This window comes from Leuciscus leuciscus (assembly GCF_965113295.1).
Source record: "Leuciscus leuciscus genome assembly, chromosome: 9".
In the NCBI taxonomy this organism is placed as follows: domain Eukaryota; kingdom Metazoa; phylum Chordata; class Actinopteri; order Cypriniformes; family Leuciscidae; genus Leuciscus; species Leuciscus leuciscus.
In genome coordinates, this window is record NC_138733.1 from 41,801,878 (window position 1) to 41,823,308 (window position 21,431).

General features: G+C 38.2%; 1 protein-coding gene across 3 annotated transcripts in view; it reads right to left on the minus strand.

Annotated features, from left to right (window-relative positions):
• Positions 1–703: 703 nt before the first annotated feature.
• The window catches only part of otol1b (otolin 1b), a 29,520-nt gene continuing 8,792 nt past the window's right edge, over positions 704–21,431 (minus strand). Inside the window, exons 5-8 of one of the 3 annotated variants that reach the window (XM_082178957.1) lie at positions 3,608–4,014; positions 3,398–3,487; positions 3,238–3,309; positions 704–3,162 (exon numbers count right to left, since the gene is read on the minus strand). In XM_082178957.1, coding sequence (XP_082035083.1) covers positions 2,279–3,162; positions 3,238–3,309; positions 3,398–3,487; positions 3,608–4,007 — 1,446 coding nt within the window. In that variant the 5' untranslated portion in view covers positions 4,008–4,014 and the 3' untranslated portion in view covers positions 704–2,278. Of the gene's footprint in view, positions 3,163–3,237; positions 3,310–3,397; positions 5,361–21,431 lie in introns of those variants that run through there. The other 2 variants (XM_082178955.1, XM_082178956.1) reach the window with 2 other exon arrangements.

Consider the following 21,431-nt stretch of genomic DNA (forward strand, 5'->3'; position numbering starts at 1 on the left):
ATTCGTTAAAATGTAATTGAATATTTAAAAAACTAACAATTTAAAACAACTGTATCAGCCATTTTATCTTTACAGACAAGCACAATGTTGCAAGGTAAAACAAGGTAAAATGTTGTATTAATAAGAAGCTTGAGAATGTGGTGCAACATGCAGTCAGTGCCCACTTTTCCATTGACATTTGTGTAGGGAAATATTTCATTCAGTTGCTCCATATGGAGTTCATAGAGACCAGTTCTGAGATCAATCAAATCACTAACATTAGCCTATAATTTTTAGCAAATTTTTGAAAATCATAAATGATTAAACATGCTATTAAATCTTAAATGCTATTATATATTTTTTAAAGAAGCTACAGAAAAAAAAAGCTTTTGTCTGTAGACTAATAGTAATCTGAGCTTATAAAAGCAGAGCTTTTCAAACATTAAAAGTTTCTGAAGTGTACCTTTTTTGATATGAAATCAAATGTGACATTCAGGTGTCCCCCCTGGAGGACTTGAGAACCACATGTAGGGTGCCTGATGACCCAGCATGTTCCTTTGGTTATAGGGTGTTATCTTTTAGGATCTATTACTTTAAATTCTCATTCCTATAGTGAAGTGAAATAGTTGACCCCAAAATAAAAAAGGTTATCCTTTGCTTGTCCTCATGTTGTTCCAAACCTGATTGACTTGGTTTATTCCCTTCAAACCCAAAAAGCATACCCGCCGCACCTTCAGTGTTAAAATATACAATCATACTGGCGTTTCACATTCAGAACAGTCCCGTAGCAACAGGGTCACTTTTATAAGGATGGGTCTGGGATTCAGTGCCGGGATATAAGAATACATTTCTTATATTTCTCTTTTTTTACGTAATTCATAACACAAGATGTCTCAATTTGCAATATTAACCATGAGTCAAATGTTTAATATGAGATGAGTTGAACACTCCCCAGTTGGGGATTGTGTCTGGGCAGGTCATTGTTGGGAAGTATGTAACACCTACCTGCATGTAAAAGGGAAAGGCCTTATTATGGAATACTATTGCATGAAAAACAACACTTGGCTCATCCTCCAACACATAAACTACACGGTCACCGTGATTTTACCAAGTAAGACATGTTTTGTTGATCCTGGAATAAAATACATGTCCCAAAATGTAGTCCTTACCCTATCCCTACCCCTAAACCTAACCCCATCCATAACTTTTCCCCAAAATCAGAAGGAAATGATAGGCGAATAACACTGATGTTGAAGGCACCTCACCCTGGGTCTAAGCCTAAACTTGACATAAACTGTAAACTTGTCCCTCATATATGATTGGTTGATTGGAAAGTTGTTCCAGGATCAACAAAGATGTTGATCCAGGAACATGTGGTACTTGGTGAAATCACGTTCACCTAAACGACACATTGGGAATTGAAACATGTTGGGAAAGAGGATGCTGAGCCATGCCAAAGCTCTAGAGAGTTGCCTTGCTTTGCATTAAATATCCCATTAGGCTTTGGAACAGGACTTAAACTCAAACACAAGAATCAAACTTCATTACTGTCTTCGTGTTCAGAAAAGCATAACTGATATTTTAACTGAGGAAGTGAAGCCTTAATCAAAGTGATATTCCTTGCTTGATTTTATTATTAAGTGCTCAGAAACCCAACAACCCAAAGCCTACATTGTGATTTAAGTTTCATACAATATATTACATTTGATTTGATGTTACAGCTTATGTTTATGTTGTTGAATCTGCGAGTAATGGAACGATGCCTCATTTGAAAATGTTGAGTGGAATAATCAATATGTATAATCAATATAAACAGGGTGTCTTAGAGGCTCATTGATATGTAACCAATTAAAAAGAAGCTGAAATGGCACGTGATGTACAGGATCATTCAGTCAAACTTTTTGTTGTCAAAATGCCTGATCTCTGATCTGTTAATAAAGACAAAATAATTGACTATCTAATTGAAAACAATAATTTTCTCATAAGAAAGTTTTAAGATATTCTGAATGTCCAAAACAGTCTGTAAAGAGATCCACAGCGCTCTTAAAACACAAACTGTACACAATTTGGTGGATATGTATTTTGGGTGTTTTACCCCAAAATAAGACATTTAATTTTAAAATCAATTTAGCCTTTCTGGCGTGGTTAACACAGTGGAATCAATAGTGTTGGCTGGTGCTCATTTAAACAGTACACTTCTTTCTCTCTATGATAACAACACTAAATCTAATTCATCCCATGTCCATATCATGTAATGTTCAGTTCAAGGTCTAGCCCTGGTTTATACATGGAGAGGGCGTTAGTCAGGGTAGAGCAAGAACCCAGAGAAGGTGCTGTCATCCTCGCTGCTAGAGTAGACACCATTCCAGTCTCTCAGCGTCTCTACCCATACCTGGTCTCCGACGTCTAGCTTCAGGATCACTAGATTGGATGCCTGGTCAATGTCTTGACCTTGCAGAGTGTCCCTCGAACGTACCTTACGCACGCCATTCACCACCAAAGAAGCACGAAGTGGCTTGTTTCTCACCGTGATCTGGTAGGAGAACACGTAAACTCCTGAGTAGGTGCAGTTGAATTTGCTCGTGACAATGTCATAATGGTTTTCTCCGTTGTAGAAGATCTTGTCGAAGCGAACTGGAAATCCCGAAGGAGGAAAAGACTTGCTGGGATATAGGCCAACGCTGAAAGCAGAACGTACCCTCGATTCACTTTGACCCATAGCACCCTTCATTCCCCGTAGGCCTCGGTCTCCACGTTTCCCTTGGGGGCCGCGGTCACCCTTTATTCCCCTCAGACCTCTTATACCTTTGGTTCCTGTTGGCCCACGTGCTCCTGGCTCTCCCTTCGCTCCAGGAATTCCTGGTTCTCCACGTTCTCCGGCAATGCCTGGAGTTCCGTGCATGCCATGTTGCCCAGATGGACCAGGGTCTCCACGCACACCTGGTGGTCCAGGGTCACCTTGCTCACCTTTCTGGCCCCTCTCACCAAGTAACCCGCACTCTCCTCTATCCCCTTTTTCGCCCTTTTCACCAGTCATGCCTTGGTGTCCTGGTGGTCCATCTTTGCCTGGATCTCCCTGATCACCCTTGGACACATTCAGATTTGGATCTCCTTTTTCCCCTTTAGAACCTTTGAATCCTGGCAGGCCAGCTGCACCCTTCTCACCTTTAATACCCATATCACCTGTTGAGGAAAAACATTGATTTCTTATATTCGACCAGGTCTAACATTTATATTTCCATGGATAATTATGTTCACCTTTCATTCCAGCCTTTCCCTGGTTGCCTGGTGATCCTGCGAGTCCTATGTTTCCTTGATCACCTTTCTCTCCTGTTGCATTACAATAGGGCTGCAATATTATATCCGATGACTGAATAAGGATAATATAATTTATGTAATCTACTGCTCAAGTACTTACCTTTATCCCCTTTAGATCCAGAAATGCCCTTTGGCCCTATTGGACCTGGTAGACCTTTGGGTCCAGGTGTTCCCTTTTCCCCAGGTGTGCCTTCAATACACAAATAAACAAAATTACAGATCCCAGGTTTCCCCCCACCACATCTATTTAGTTTCATGTATAAAGGGATGACTTGATACATGTGTGTAGGGACGACTTGACTTAGCTGACCTGGAAGTCCTATGTCTCCTTTGAACCCTTGTGGGCCTTTCTCTGGAGGGCAGCACTCACAGAAGTTGAAGTAGCATTCATTATAGTCTAGCGTGTAATTGTCTTTCGCTGCAGTGGGAGATACGGTGGTGTCTGTAGGGTAGTCTATATAGCTGTCAGCAGGAACTGTTGTGCTCTCTGTGATGTATGCAGGGAAGCGCTCTCTTGGTTTGGTGTGGTCCACTATCCGTGCTGTGACTGTAGGCTTGGCTGCATATACAGTAGTTTGGACCATCTCTCTAGGGGGTTTCTTGGTGTACTGGTACTTTGGCCTCTGAGTGGGCTTGATTGTGTCACACGAGGGTATAAAGGTCAGAGCTATTACAATTAAGAAGAAAGTGTGTACACAGAGCATCCCCATTTTCTATCTGTAGAGAAAGAAGAGTAAACACAGAATCATATGTTGGGTCTAATTGGACCAAACATCACCTTTGTTAATTTGTTAAACCTTAATTACAAAAGGTGGTAAAAGAAAGGGAGCACACACAATTGATTCATTCCAATCACCATTAGATTACATGCTAAACAAGTAATTCAGGGACATCACAACTGTATTGACAAGAAAGAGAGAAAGCCACTCAGTGCTCATTCAAAAACTTAAAATCAAACCAAATCATTGATCAACTTGTGTACGGAGCCCAATTCAGATATGGCAACACGTCACTAACATTAAAACTCAATGGCGTTTATGTCATGGTGTCATAATATTTAAGTCAAGTGATGCTCAAAAAACAACAAGGTTTAATGTTACTGGCATATCACTTGATTTTGACTCTGTATACATGAGTTGGTCAATGTTTTGATTTGATTTGAGAGTGAATAAGTTATTACATTTCACTCTGTTCATCATGTAAAGTTATTGTATTGCTTCAGAAGACTGGAGTGGTTTGGATCAACTGGAGTTGTTTGCATCGCTTTTTTACGCTATCTTTATGCCCATTTTGACTTTCACTGCATGAACAAAAGCTTAAACATTCTTCAAATGTCTTCTTTTGTATTCCACAGAAGAGAGGAAGTCATACAAGTTTGGATCAACATGAACTTTCACTTATATAACAAGTCATCTGAAAACAACATTAGGCCTAAACAGAAACTGTACACCTAATTTTAGTTTGCAGACCGTCCTATTATACTTAAAGTCCCCCTGTAGTCAATCATGTTATCCCTTAAAACTCATCTTTGATCACCAAAATGGCATATTTAAGCGTTTTTTCCTTGAAAAAAAAATCCTCATGCCTTAAAATATCTTGAATGTAACTCGACACCCTAGTATGCTCGGTTCTATGAATATGCAAATGAGCCCCGCCTCCACTCACTCGCTCAGCTCAGAGATCCACTGGTTGACGATCACACTGTTTGGTTACAAGGTAGTTTGTGACGTCAGAAACACCAGCGATTTCAAAGTTCGTGTCTTTGGTTCACTGCAGTTTTAAGGAGAAAATACTCAGCAATGGTGTCGACTTATGAACTTACACATGGTTTGTCTTAAAGCATATTAAACACACCACATAGACATATAAACAACATTAAAAGCTGGATTTTCACCACAGAGGACTTTAACAGAAACTTAAAATTCCAAAACCTAACCTTGAAAAACTAGGTTACATATCTGCGATGTAGTGTGTGTGCTGTCAGATTATATGATCAAACGTGAGAAGAACATTAATCAGAATTTCTCCTTTTATGCTCAGAAAAAGAAAAATGATCATACTGATTTAAACATTTTGCGTGAACTATGCCGTTTAAAAAAACAATATGTTTTCATATATCTTGGATATTAAAATATTCAAAATGGCCATATTTGATTTTTATCATTATTATTTTATTAAAAATAATAATAATACATTCCATTATTTTATAAGAGAGAGCCACAATGAAATACACAATGTGAGCATATCTCCCCCCTAATATTTAAAAGCATCTGCTAAATTAATAAATGTAAATGTTTTGGATTATAATTCATCTTGTTTGTTGCGGTCACACATTTAGCCTGCCGTACCGAGAATATCAAAATCCACAAAAGGGGTGTAGGAAACTCAGAAGTGAAGACCAGGAGACTCGGTTGTATCTTTATTCATATTGGTTGACTCTTTATTGAGAACACAAGCTGCAGTCATCACTTATAAGGCTGCGTGCAAAGTCCACACCTTTAAAGGATTAGTTCACTTTAAAAAAAAAAAAAAATTTGCTGATAATTTACTCACCCCGATGTCATCCAAGATATCCATGTCTTTCTTTCTTCAGTCAAAAATAAATTGAGGAAAACATTCCAGGATTTTTCTTCATATAATGGACTTTAATGGCAACCAATGGTTTGAAGGCTCCATCTCATTTTCTCCTCCAACTTCAAAATCGTCCGACATCTTTGGTTTAATTTATTATTATTATTCTTTTTTTATTTATTTTATCGTCACCTTTCCAACGCGATGATGTAATACTTGGCGCATCTCAGAGATGGTACAAGACGGGCATTTGTGGTTAAAAAGTATATATATTTAGAAAATGACCGATCGTTTCGCCAGATAAGACCCTTATTTCTCGACTGGGATCGTGTCGAGACTTTGAAGCAGCATTGAGACGGACATTTGGACCTTCAAACCGTTGGTTGCCATTGAAGTCCATTATATGAAGAAAAATCCTGGAATGTTTTCCTCAAAAACGTCAATTTCTTTTCGACTGGAGAAAGAAAGACATGGATATCTTGGATGACATCTTGGTGAGTAAATTATCAGCACATTTTTTTTTGGAAAGTGAACTAATCCTTTAAGGACTCCCCACCAAATGCCTATAAAATACAATGTACAGCTCCTTTATCCAGACCTGATGACTGCAGCCACCAACAGCTCGGGTTCTCAATAAAGAATTCTGCTGAAGATACATCCGAGTCTCCAGGGGCCTCATGTATCAATCTTGCGTACGCACAAAAACTTTGCGTACGCTAGCTTTCACGCTCACGGTCGTATGTACTAACAGTGAAATTTACGTGAGAATGTGCGTTCCTCCACGCCAATTTCATGACTGGCGTACGTACATTTCTCATTGTTTTTGTCCGTTGGCGACTCTTACAGGCAATGAAGTGAAGTTGCAAACATTACACAACGAATTGTTCTATAAGTCTATTGCACCACCACCTGTGGGAAGCATTGCTATTAATTTGCAATTTATAAAATAATTGACATATATTGTCACACGAGCCTTATGGGAATATTCTATCAATTATGCAATTAAGTAAGAACATATAAAAGCATATGCAAACTGATACAACCCTTAGTCTATGGCAATGGCAGCTTTGGTGTAATGTCCACCTTTATATCAGACCATTTCTTTTTAAGGTCATTTAGGGTAGACTGTGTACAGTTGAGACATGTGTACAGTTGAGACACCTTAAATAACTTGCGTTCGCAGCAAGCACAAGTTGTTATTTTTGCTGTGCACGTGCGTATTAGTGTCCTCTTTGATCGTGGGAAATTTGAACAACGGACGCATCTCCGATCCGAAGATATCGGGGAAAGTTTTTTTTTCTAAGATATGACGTTCACTTCACCATGCACTCTCCACAATGAATCGCTTATTATCCTTATGTGACTGTTAAACGTAGCTGGTATCACCACAAACGTTATTCTGTGCCCTAAAAACTGGCATATTTCATGGTACTGTGTCATGCAAGGTAATTGCAAAATCTAGAGAAATGTGCGAGGTGGCCAGCGGGGGATATTGAGACACATATCTACTGTACCCCCGATAGAGTTCTATTAGGAAACACACTGTTTAGTTGTTCAGTGTTATGATAACAGTTTAAACGTCGTAATTAGTCAGCATAGGACGCAAATGAAAATAAAATTTGATATTTGTGATATTTAAACTGTGTATTATTAATAAATATTGTTACATATCTTGTTCCTGCTTTATACATTTTAACCAGTGCTATTTTAAATAAAATGAATGAATATAAATGGATGAATAAAAAAAAATGTTGCCCAATTGTTATTTTCTTTATTTGTCTTTATTTTGTATATTTACAATGAATGGTTAGTTACCTTTACATCATTAAAAATGGGTGTCTCAACTGTACCATGCACAGTGGTGGACAGTAACGAAGTAAATGTAATTCGTTACTGTACTTAAGTAGCTTTTTTGCGTATCTGTACTTTACTGAAGTATTTAAATTTGGGAAGACTTTTACTTTAACTCCACTACATTTCAAGGTCAAATATCTTACTTTTTACTTTACTACATTTTCAAAATCAGTCGTTCCTTTTTATTTATGAGTGGATAAAAACTTAACTGGTCAAACGAGCAACCAATCACAGTAGCCTACAACGTGCGCGCTTTGTTTTGAACTTGCCTTGGTGGTATCTACTAAGCGCGAACCAGAGCCGTTAAATATGAGAGTTGCGACCATAGACAGTATATAAGAGGTTGCGACACACACGGCTTGTTCGACTTGAACCGGCGCTGCACATGCACAGACCATGACATCAAAGTATCCGATTGTTAAGTCTGACGTCACGCGTGACGTTTTGGGTCCAAGCGCTCCTCTCGTCCAGAAATAACAACGGTGGAACCTGTACATTTATTTACGATCACGTCCTTCTTAGTGAGGCACCCTTGGCGGTCAAAAAGGGTTTAAATTCCTTTAACACCAACAGAGTGGTTAGTGTAGCTCATCACTCAGGTGGCATAATTAAGGGTAGAGTCCAGGCATCAATGAAAAAGAAGATTTACGAGGTTGAAGTGAGTTAGCTCGGGACACGGGACACAGCACTGCGGCATTGTAAAAACACTCAATAATAACCAAAACACCAGCGAAAGCGGTAGGTAGGTAGAGAGGACCTGGACTTTGGACCCGGAAAGAGTATTGGTTACGTCACGACTTAACAACCGAATAGAGCGAAATCGCGAAAGCGATTGAAAAGCATACAGAGCCGTCTACTCTCTAATCGCTCTTGCGGTATTTTAATGTCATTCACCGATTGGTCTGTGCAGTGTGCCGTTTCAAGTCGAACAAGCCAACTGTGATCTCGCCGCCGCGTGGTCACGTGATTCGTGTAACTCTCAATAGTTCCAAACAATTTGTGTTGCCAATAATTTTAAGCGGGGCAGAGAGCAGCAGCTATTATTGCAGCAATTATCGGTAAATACTGACGCATAATGAACATTGCTTATTACCTTGACACTAAAATTACTTGCATATAATAGCATTTTTTTTTCTGAGGAGTAGCAGAAACACTGCATTAATACGTTTTGGTGTTTAATTTTGTAGGGAAATTGGCTGCTCCCATAATGTAGTGTGTATATATATATTCAATGGCATTGTGGAGGTTTATGTGAATGTATCATAACATTAGGATGTTTATAATTATGACCATAGACGCTTGTGAAAAATATGTACAGTAAATACTGTAAATGTATTATACCTTATGGGATCAGTCCCCTTCCGTCCAAAATTAAACACACAAAAAATGTATTCAATTCAAATATATATATATATATATATATATATATATATATATATATATATATATAGACAAATTAATGTCATTTTATTAATAGATTGATGTGCCAAGAGTGACAGAGTCTTCACGTAGACTGAGTTAAGCAAGAGTCTTGTGACAAAAATTATAATAGGACATTATAGCAATAAAAAAATCATAGTACTTGGATACTTAAGTACATTTGAAGGCAAATACTTTTGTACTTTTACTCAAGTGAATGTTTAAAGGCAGCACTTCTACTTTTACTTGAGTAATATTTTACCTTGAGTATCTTTACTTTAACTCAAGTACATGGTATGTGTACTTCGTCCACCACTGACCATGCATCACATATGGGTAAAGTTGAGACAAAAAGCACCTTATTTTTATGAGCTAATTGTGGAAAATATAAACTACTTGTGGGTATTATTGATTGATATGCTATATGCTAATGAAATGTCATGTGGCGTGTCATGTGGAAATTCACTTCTTTTCAGTGTCTATATTTGTGTGGAAAATCAAAACGCAAAAAGTGTCTCAACTGTTCTCAGTCTACTCAGATCCGACCGCATTGACGGCATCAGCCAAACACTCCCACTCATATTTTTTCCTTTTGTTATTAATTCCGGAGGACAAAGTTCCAAATACATTTTTTTTTTTCGTTTCTACCTCCGATAGTAGCACCTCCAATTCACTCTCTGTAAAGTTTCGTTTCTTGCCGCCATTTTCTTACTGTTTTCTTTTGCCAAAGTGGACTCATTACCATATTTAAATTGATTTAATTAAGGGAGGAGACTGGGTGGGGCGTTGTGCTCGTGCATGTGCGCTCAATTTTACGTTAATTGGGATGTACAAAGAGAATATGCGTGGGATCCTTCGTACGCAGAGATTCATACATCTTTTTTTTTTGTGCGTACGCACATTTACAGCTTTGTCCGTACGCAATGTTTTAGTATGAATTCAACGCAAGTCTTTGTACATGAGGCCCCAGGTCTTTCGTTTCTGAGTTTCCTACAGGGGGAGTAGATCCTTTTACTCTCTGGCTCTGGGATAGCCTTTCTAGCATTGTTCGAGACACACTCTCTCAGTTTTAATCTAGACTCTAGACCAGAGATAGTCAACACTGATCCTGGAGAGCTTCCGTCCTGCCGAGATCATCTCTAACTCCAGTCAAACAAACCTCAGCCAGCTAATCAAGGAGTTTCTCGAAAATATCTGCACACTGTAAACGGTGAACATGTGCAGTTGTTGCTTTTTCTACCGGATTCTACTTACAAATTCTAGTGTTGTTGTCAGGGGCGGACTTTACCATTAGGCAAAGGTCGGCAATTGCCTTGGGCCCCGAGCTACCTTGGGGCCCCCAAAATGCCCTATTAACTTATGCTTAAGGTTTTTATTTTTTTATTATATATTTCTAAAACTCCATTTGCGAAAAATGGCATCAAATCATTAGTGTCGCAGACAGGAGGGGGCCCCCCGCCTCACTACATTGGACTATTCCATTATCTCACTTACTGAGCATCTGCGAAAGTGACAAGGCTGTGCCAAAAAACTGATGGAGAAAAAGAAGTGATTGACAGACAGAGTAGTAGACAGAGTAAAAATGAAGCGAGGCTAGCTATCCAAGCGGTGCTGAAAAAAGGAGGAAGCGGGAGGAAAGCAAAAAGTCTGTAAAGGTGCGCGCCGCGAAAGATAAACAACACGCAGTAACAGGAGGACTGGGAAATACACAAACAGAGCAAGACGAGTCTAAACGCGAAAATTTTAAGTTTCGAAGTTACCCAAGCGGCTCAAATAAAAGAAAAAAGTGAAAAGACGCTGATAAGTAACGTTATTTGGGAACGCTGGCAAAAATGACAAACTTTTTTACGGCTACTGTTGGGGATACAGATCAGGAACAACAACGTCCAATGCACAGAAAAATCGTGAAGCAAAGAGGACACGGAGATCGACAGACAAAACTGAGCAGTTTAATTGAATCATGATATTTAAAAAAAATCTCAGCTCTCAGATTCTGTCAATTCTATTACGAAATTCAAACAATAAATACAGTTTTTGCCGTTTTAATGTGACGTGACAGATTCCTATAGCGGCACGTGAACTGATCATCTCTAGCTAATAGTAAATAAACACGAATTAACAATGTTGAAAGATACAGTATAACTTACCGAAATGTATATTCCTCATTCATAATATCAATCAAAGTGTTTTTCAACCGCGGAAAGAGGTAAAACAGCTGGAGAACAATCGTCACATAACATTTACCTCAGGAAAGCCATTTAATTGGCTAGAAAAAAAGAGCTATAGAGAGTATTTGGCTAAATATGTGTACTATATTACTTATTTTAACCTTAAATTATACCAGCTGATAGGGCTTTTTTTCTTGAGAAAAAGTAATGCCTATCTTGTGAAACGTTACCTAATATTTATCCAAATGAGTCAATATTGAATCAAATCACAAGAATTGAATCGAAATGGTAAAAAAAAAAAAAAACATAGCTTAGCCTACCAGAAATTGTACTGTAAACATTGTAACATGTTTCTGTTTAGGAGTAAAGAAGTGTATGCAGGATTTAAAGGGGGCGTTTTTTTTCTCCTCTCTAACCTTTACTTCCCCGTAGATTAGCTTTACCTGCCTATCCACCATTCAGTCGGTACATATTTTTTTCGTTCTCTTTTAAAGATTGGATGGGGAGGGGCCCATAGCCTACCTTCGCCTTGGGCCCCCAATTTGCTAAATCCGCCACTGGTTGTTGTTGTAACCTACTTCAATCAGTTTGATGTAACATAAAACAAGGGAATGCTGTTTTAACTTAATTGAGTTATTGACCCAACATACTATTTCCATTAAAGATCTGGATTCTGGATGGACTAGTAGAGTAAATTTAGGGATTAAGTGTTATTGTATGTGTTTTTTCAGTAAAGGGAAAGAATTATCTTAATTAGAATTAATCTTAAATTATTTATTTTATTTAAACAAAACCAGTTATTGTAGATATTACCAACATGAAGTACGTTTTCTAAGTTGAACCGACTAAACACAGTCTACCCCTGGTCTAGACTAGAGTAAATACTCATCTTTTCAGTCAAGTATACACCTACTCTCATTCTTCAGTTCACCGTTATGCTGCGTTGGTCAGTCAGGTCTGCTCAGAACGGAAACCAGTCTCCTGCTATATAACAGCTTTAGGATTAAACTGAATATAATAACCTATTATTGGCCACAGCGTGTACTTGCGTTTATATAGCTTTCATTCTCTGAAACATCCACTAAATCCACATGCAGTGTTGAGCAGGGGGCCTGCGAGAGTGTGGGATCTGTAGCAGTAGGCTATCTAGCACCTTGCTACAGTGGCCACGTTTCTTTATGTCTATAGTGTGTGGCGCTTTTGTGACATAGAATACTGGACCCCATGAATCAAGCCTTCCAACCAATTGCAAACAGGGACGGAAAAAATACTAGTCTTTCAGCTGGACGGCTGGACTCGGGGGCAACGTGACACATGATCTAGGGAGAATTTCTTCTGCAACTCTCTGGCACTAATGGATGGACAGGTGCCAAGCACACAGCTTTCATAGATGTATAACAACACCTTATAGGCCTGATTTATCAGACCTGCTACTTGGATCAAAAACTCGTCATGTTTTTAGTCTTTGTAACGGAATAGTTTGTGACTATTACAGGTGGTGTTTGATTCTAGATTTCTGAAGCATTCATTGAGTCCAGAACCTGCCAGCTTAATATAACAGACTCAGTCAGGAAATCAGAGGCTCATTCCAATCTGTTTGGTGTCAATCCAAAAAAGCTTTTGTCCAAAAGAGCACCGATAATCTCAGGAGCTCACTTCAGCATCAACTGTTTTCTGATGGGAAATGGCTTATCCATTGAAGCTGCTTTTGAGGTAAAATGAAGGCTACTGGCACCCAGCGACCATGACAAGCTTAGTTCTGGGAATGTGTGTGTGTGTGTGTGTGTGATGTGTTAGGGGTCGTTCACAGAGACGGCTTTGGCACAAAAAAACACGGTTTTGTGTGAACTGACTCTAAGTTGTGAAATGCTTAAAGAATTTTTTGCCAATGCGTGAATAGTTGTAATGATACTGACGTCCTAGGTTGTCTATGAAAGCCTGTAGACTGATTTTTTTATGTGAAGGACCTGGGCCGGTTGTGCCGAGAAAATCAAAAGGACAAGGAATTGAAACAAATGCTTATAAAATGTTCAGGAGAACAATGAAAGAGCCGCTCTGTACTGTAATGTCTATGTGTCATGCAAAGAAAAGGCATTAATTCAAACTATAGTCTCACATAGCCAGATCAATACAGTCTATAGTCTCAAGTATACTTTATAATCAAACTACCATAACAGTGTAACTTTAATGATCTGTCGACATGATGCTGGTGCAAATATATCCACATCGCTGTGATCAGATGCTTTCTGAACTTCTGCTTTCTCGCCGCTGTCAGATGTTATGTGTTTATTTTGTTATTGAGAGGAAAGCGCGCAGCACATATTTACATGGGCGGCGTCTGGATGTTCGTTAACCGTATAGCTGCAAATGTATTTCCAAATTCTTTTTACTTCTAAACGAAGATGGAAAAGAGCATCGCCGTGAGTATATCGTGGCTTTTGTAGTCTCTTATACGTTACGTGTGCGTGAGGAATAAGTTGCTGGCTGGCTGCAGTTCACTTAACAGCCAGTAGTGTCGCTAATAACAAGGTTTTCTGAATGGACATTTAAAAATAACAAAATATAAATGCTAGTGTGATCTATTGTAAAGACGGATAGCAAAAACACATTCATGTACTTTTTGGAGCTGCTGTTGTACACCTCTGTCATAATTACCCAAGAACCTCTGAGATAAACAAAGCTGAAAAAAGGCATAAAGGAAATTCAGTCTCTCTTATGTTTCAGACTGGAGCATAGGATATAGACTAAGGTATGCAGACCACAGCAAGGCAAGAGGCCGATACCCATCTGAAACGTGAGAGGAAGGGCTGCTTCAGGAGGGTAATACTCCACCTTGACCTGCTGGTGTCACTCCACCATTCAACACAAACCCAACCATAGTGCTCACTTTACCCCAACCCATGCAAAGAGAGGCTCTGCTGAACACAGGCCCTGTGCCGCCAACCCCCCGCCCCCCCATTCCTGAAAAGCCTTATGGGAACGAGACAGGGTAAACCATAGGACACGGAGCCCGTATCACAATGCAACCCCAGAGCCCCTGGTGCACTACTCCACAATCAAGAGCAACAGAGCGGACAGAAATAGATGGTTTTGAGTTCAAATGATCCTTAGATCGAGAGGTTTAAAATTGCAAATAAAGAGACGGACACTCATTTTATCAAGGCATCGTGTCATGAATGCATAGTATATCTGTAGAGCATGTTTGCTCCTGTTTAAGGGGATCTGAAGAGCATGGAGGATTGAGTGTCACCTGAGCTGGAGGTGTCTTTGGTAACGGTTAAGGCTGTGCTCTACTGGTAAGCCTTTAATGGAGATCACTATGACCTTGTCAGCAATAGAGAGGCTTTTGGACCATTCACCTTTTTTTGTGTGTGCTTTTTTTTCTCTTCAAATTCCCAAGACAGACTGGAAGACTTTTTTTGATTCACAGGGTTATGTAAAAAGCAAGGTAAATTTAACAACAATGGACAAAAAGAAAGACAATAAAGAACTGAACAAAAACATCAAAATATTAGCTTTTTCTTTCTTTCTTTCTTTCTCTCTTTCTCTCTTTCTCTCTTTCTCTCTTTCTTTCGATCATTTTAACTAGTCCCGTGATAAATGATAATAAAAAAATAAAAAAATATTGCATGTCCTCTTCCATAAATATAAAGTCATAAAAGCAACTGCAATAATTATCTGCCTAAATATCACTTATTTTAAAGAATGAATTCAGAATGCCCTGGTTAAACACATGATCAAATGACATGTACGTAAAACACCCAAAATCATGCAAATTACATTTTGGCACCAGATTTGCAATCTCCTTAGGTCAGCAGACTTCACACTTTCCCACCTAGAGCTAAATTAGGTAGATGTACAGTGTTATAATACACATTATATACAGCAGAACTGCAGTACGTGATCAGAGATTATCTTAAAAAAATGCATTTTAATTTAAAAGTTGAATAAAAATAAGGATAACATAACTGTAGTAAGCTGAAATGTGCCTTTTGCTCTCCATCACCACTGCATCCTCAGACAGAGCTGAGATCAAGTCAATGAAAGGCATCAGTAAATGTGTTTACCAGACAGCAGGCTCGTCTCGTGTCCGGTGGCTCCAGCTGTTTCTGTCCGACTGAGCTCAAAACACTGAAGACACCGAGAGCATGGAGATGCAGATCTAGCTCACGTATACACACAGGTTTTTAGGCTCGAGCGAGGGGTGTGCACTACTGTTCTGGCCCAGTGCTTCACAGTCGCAGTCACCCAGACTGAACCTGAACAAAGTGCCGGGCAGTGGTGTTACCAGAACTGACCCAGAAACCTGACCCAGGCCCACAGAACACTGTGCACTCTATTCACCTGCTCGTCCTTCCCATTCCCTCCCATTCCCTCCCTCTTTCTCGCTTTTTCCATTCATTCTCACGTAGGGCTCAGACATTTAATCTAGTACTATGGGGGATAATAACAGTTTTGGATCCTTTCATTTGAAAAAGTTCCATCTGAACTGGGGGGAAATTATATTTTCACACCTCAGGCACAAAGGGCCGTCACCACTGTGTGGAAGCTTGTTTCCGCCACAGAATAAAACATTTTAAAAGATAATTGCGACTTTTTATCTCACAATTGCGAGTTTATATCTTACAATTCTGAATTGCGACATATAAACTTGATTTTTCTCGCAATTGCAAGTTTATAACTCGCAATTCTGACTTTATATCTCGCAATTCAGAATTGTAAGATGTAAACTCGCAATTGTGAGATATAGTCGCAATTATCTTTTAAAATGTTTTATTCTGTGGCGGAAACAAGCTTCCACACAACTGCTCCCCCTCAACATTATGTGTTTTTCAAAGGCCGTTTCTGCAGCGATTACCCACAATTATAAATGTGTAGTTACAATGAAAAAATTTAATAAAAAATTATATATATATATTATATATATATATACACTACTGGTCAAAAGTTTTAGATCGGTAAGATTTTAATGTTTTTAAAAGAAGTATCTTCTGCTCACCAAGGCTGCATTTATTTAAAAAACAAAACAAAAAAAAACTAATATTGTGAAATATTATGACAATTTAAAATGTCTGTTTTCTATTTTTATATATTTAAAAATGTAATTTATTCCTCTGATGAAAGATAAATTTTCAGCATCATTACTCCAGTCTTCAGTGTCACATGATCCTTCAGAAATCATTCTAATATGATGATTTGATGCTCAAGAAACATTTATGATTATTATCAATGTTGAAAACGGTGTACAATTTTTTTTTCCAAAATTCTTTGATGAATAGAAAGTTCAAAAGGACAGCATTTATTTAAAATAGAATATTTTCTAACATTATAAATGTCTTTACTGTAACTTTTGATCAGTTTAACTCATCCTTGATGAATAAAAGTATTGATTTATTTTATTTCTTTCCCCCAAAAATAAAATTAAAATTCTTACTGACCCCAAACTTTTGAACGGTGGTGTTTAATGTTACAAAAGCTTTAGATTTCAGATAAATGCTGTTCTTTTGAACTTTCTATTCATCATAGCATCATGAAATAAAAATGTAAAAAACTGTTTTCAACATTGATAATAATCATAAATGTTTCTTGAGCATCAAATCATCATATTAGAATGATTTCTGCAGGATCATGTGACACTGAAGACTGGAGTAATGATGCTGGAAATTCAGCTTTGATCACAGGAATAAATTACACTTTATAATATATTCACACAGAAAACAGCTGCTTTACATTGTAATATTATTTCACAATATTACTGTTTTTGTTTGTATTTTTAATCAAATAAATGCAGTCTTGGTGAGCAGAAGATACTTCTTTTAAAAACATAAAAAATCGTACCGATCTAAAACTTTTGACCGGTAGTGTATATTGATTCTCAACTTAGGCAAAACCCTAGAGCACTTCTTTATTTTAACTGTGTCTCAGTAAGTTTGAACTGAGATAAGTTGAATAGAGTAAACAAAAGCAGTATCACTCAGTTAAATATATCACAAATATAAAAATATCCCTAACTCATGACATTTCTCTTTCAAAACATGTCAACCCTTTTAGGATGTTTTGGAGCTGATTATTACCGGGTTATTAGTGTACTTACAAGTATTCTTTATGAACTTCTGTATGTCCCTAAAAATTATATTGAAGGTCACTACATTAAGATTTCTCAATCTTCTTTAGTATCCTTTCAAGTAATATGTATGATGTAAGAGTACACTAAGCTATCTGAAATACTGTCCAGAAAGTGTACAAACAAGTATATATTTGATGGGCTTGACTGGATGTCTGTTTAATTAGCTCACTGGAGGATTCTTTCGGAAATCTAGGTTCCATTAGGAAAGTGAAGAGAGCAAAGGTTGCATTATTAATTCACCAGCTAAACCAGATTTCATTTATATAAATCACTGTAAGCAGTTGAAATTAAAAACTATTTTGAACTACCCTTACAAAAAATAAGTATACTTCAAGTTCATTTTATAAAGTATACTTCAGTAAAGTTCAAGTATATTTTTAGGTATACTAAATCAATGTACTAGAAGTAAACTTGTAAGTGTATTATTTCAATACTACTTGTGTCACAAGACTGAAGATGATGAAGATGAAGATACACAGGATCTAATACGAAGTGATTTAATAATACAATAAACTCAGTAACTGAAAGAAAGTGTTACAGAGCGTGAAATGAAGGTTAACACACACAACATGCTAGGGGTGGCACGGTTCACAAAACCCACGGTTCGGTTCGTATCACGGTTTTAGGGTCACGGTTTTCGGTTCTGTACGGTTCTTGTTGTTGTTTTTTCTTTTAATCTTTAACACTCCAAAAATTTACTTCAGCATATGATATATAGCTGAATTATCTAATTATTAATTAATTAATTTCATAAATGGGGTGAGTTTGCAAAACGCAGCTTCTCATTTCCCGTGGGCTGTGTCGGACAGTTATTTGTCACCACTTTTTGCCAGGGTTGATATTATGTCCCAGCACGGATGTACCAATACAAATAAATAAAACATTTCCAGTTAACTAGCAAAGTATTCGTTTCGTTCGTTTGTTAAATAAGAAGCAATCTAGCGCTGAAATGTGTTTTTTTTAATCAAGTGATCAAAGTGCTCGTTGCCGTTGCGATCAGTGGCGCTGATACAGTGTTCTCGTGGCTCGCGCACACACCGCAGCGGCCGCACATTCTTCACTCAGACGCGCGCTTCAGTCCGTTGAGGAGACTCTAGGCTACTCTATTCGTTCCGATGAAATCACAAAACAAAATTCATACAAATCTGTCCCTGCTTGATATACAACCGCTGATAAACATAATCGGTTTTGATGAAAAAGAAAAATATATACGAGTGCAGATTAGAACTCAGAACCTTTGACACGCTTGGCAAGTTCTGCCACTGGACCATTAAAGTACATACCGGTACGTGGAACAGTCGAATCACTTTACTAATTACAGACCCATTTCACTCCTTCCCCAATTTTCAAAAATCCTTGAAAAGGTTTTTGACAAACGGTTAGAAAATTTCATACATAAGCAAAAGCTAATTAATGAAGGACAATATGGGTTCAGACCCAATAGATCCACTTCAATGGCCATAATTGATGCTACAGAAGAAATATCGAAGGCATTAACAAATAAAAAACATGCAATAGGAATTTTTCATCAACCATGATATACTACTTAAGAAATTAGAACGATATGGAATACGGGGGGTGGCTGGGAAATGGTTGAAAAGTTATTTGAGTGACAGAGTACAGTATGTTCAAATGTGTGAGCTTTCTTCTGGATGTCTTGACATTGCTTGTGGTGTCCCCCCAGGGGTCAGTACTGGGCCCCAAATTGTTTAATTTGTATATTAATGATATTTTTAAGGTTTCTCAGTTGGTTAAATGTGTATTGTTTGCTGACGATACAAACATTTTCTATAGTAACGTCAGTTTGGAGCGACTTATTAGCGTTATAAACAAAGAACTAAGTAAATTTAAAAAATGGATGGAAAGTAACAAATTATCCTTAAACCTAGATAAATCTAAAGTGATGTTTTTTGGAAAGTATCAATCCGTTTCACAGAAACTGGTTGAGATAGATGGAGTTCCAATTGAAAATGTTCAGGAAATAAAATTTTTAGGTGTAACGATAGACCATAAGTTAAGTTGGAATGCCCACATCAGACATATAACTACTAAAGTCTCCAAAAGCCTTGCTATAATTAGTAGAGTTAAACATATCCTTGATCAAAACGCACTCCATACCTTGTATTGTTCTTTAATACAGCCATATCTAATCTACTGTGTAGAGGTATGGGGCAATAATTACAAAAATGTAATACAATCACTTTTTTTGCTACAGAAAAGGGCTGTACGAATTATACACAAGGCTGCCTATTTTGAACACACAAATCCTCTCTTTCTTAAATCAAAGTTATTAAAAATGCAGGATCTCGTAAAATTATATAATGCACAGTTCATGTTTAAAGCATATCACTATTTATTACCTGTGAACGTTCAAAACATGTTTTCTCTCAAAGAGCAGTCGTACAATTTGAGAGGATTTGGGAACTTTGTGGTCCCAATGGCGGGTTCCACCAGGAGGAGTTTTTCTATGTCTGTATGTGGGGTTACTTTGTGGAATAATTTGGGGCTTGAATTTAAGCAATGTCAAAACATTCACCTTTTCAAACGTCTTTACAAACAAAAGGTCTGGTCCCATTACAATGATAATGAGGTTTGATTGTATTCATATTGTGTGGAGTGTTGGATTAGTTGTTATTTACCCTTGTGGTATTACGTCTACCATTGTTGGTATTTGATATTCATTGTTACCTGAGGTAATATCTGTATGAATATGTATAGTATGTATGTGTGGTTTTGCATATGTGCAACTATAATACTGTTTCTTAATGAGGTATTATTATTACTATTTTTTTATATATATATAAATAATTGTATTTTTCCTTCTCTCTTTGAGATAATTGAAGTAGGAAGCAGCTATTTTGTTTGTATTCTTTGACAGACTGGGGTGGGGTTCAATAAGTTTTACTTCTCCCCACTCCATTTCAAGCATAAGTGTATAAGTTATTATTCTTACTATTATTATTCTTATTATTATTATGTATTTTTTTCTGTTGTCACACTATTTGCTTGAAATAAATAAATAAATAAATATGTAGCCTATTTATTCACGTGAAAAAAACAACATATAGCCTAGTGGAGTTGATCTCATTAAATGTCTAAGTAAACCCAGTGTACTATTTAAATCGATTGCTGGACATTGTAATGTTATTCTACATTTGTCTGATTTATGATTTAGCATTGTATTAGCAGTAGCACGGGCACAAGGCTACATTGCGCATGCGTCGAACCGTGCGAACCGCGCGACGCACACACGCACCGAACCGAGACAAGCGAACCGAACGGTTCGGATGTTTTTTCATGTACCGTGCCACCCCTACAACATGCAAACATCGACCGTCAACTGAACACAGAGGAACTAAATACACAGAGGTAACAAACTAAATGATGTGCAGATGTGGTGGAAGATTAGTGGAACAGATGAGTGGCGGGAAATCAAAGACAAAGAGACACGTGACTGATGAAAATAAACTGAAAGTCCATGAAAGTGAAACTAAAGATGAATGAGTCTAGATAACTGTGACAGAACTGTGACACAGGGAAGACAGGAGATGAGGGGATGGTGCAATACGGACGACAAGACCCCAGTGGCGATGATGAAGGGTGTGCGACAGCACAGACCCAGAGACAACAGCCCACGGTGGGGACGAGGGAGGGAGGAGCCAAGGTGGAGTAATGACTGACACCTACTGGGGGACGACAGACGGAGGCAGAGCTGATGGATCCCAGGGTGCAGATGGGAAACCGATGGATCCCAGGGCACAGACGGAGAGCCGATGGAGACGAGCGATATCGCTGGCACAGGAGGCCTTAGGCGATGCCACGGGGACGATCGTCTGAGGTGGAGTCAGACTGAGGCGATGCCAGTGTGAAGGAGGACTGAGGTGTATACGAAGGGAAGGAGGAGCCCGCTGCAGCCGTAGGGGTGGAGCCGTAGCTGGAGCGCAGCACAAGATCCGCAAGTCCGGAAGGTGGAGATGGTGTGATGACTGACCAAG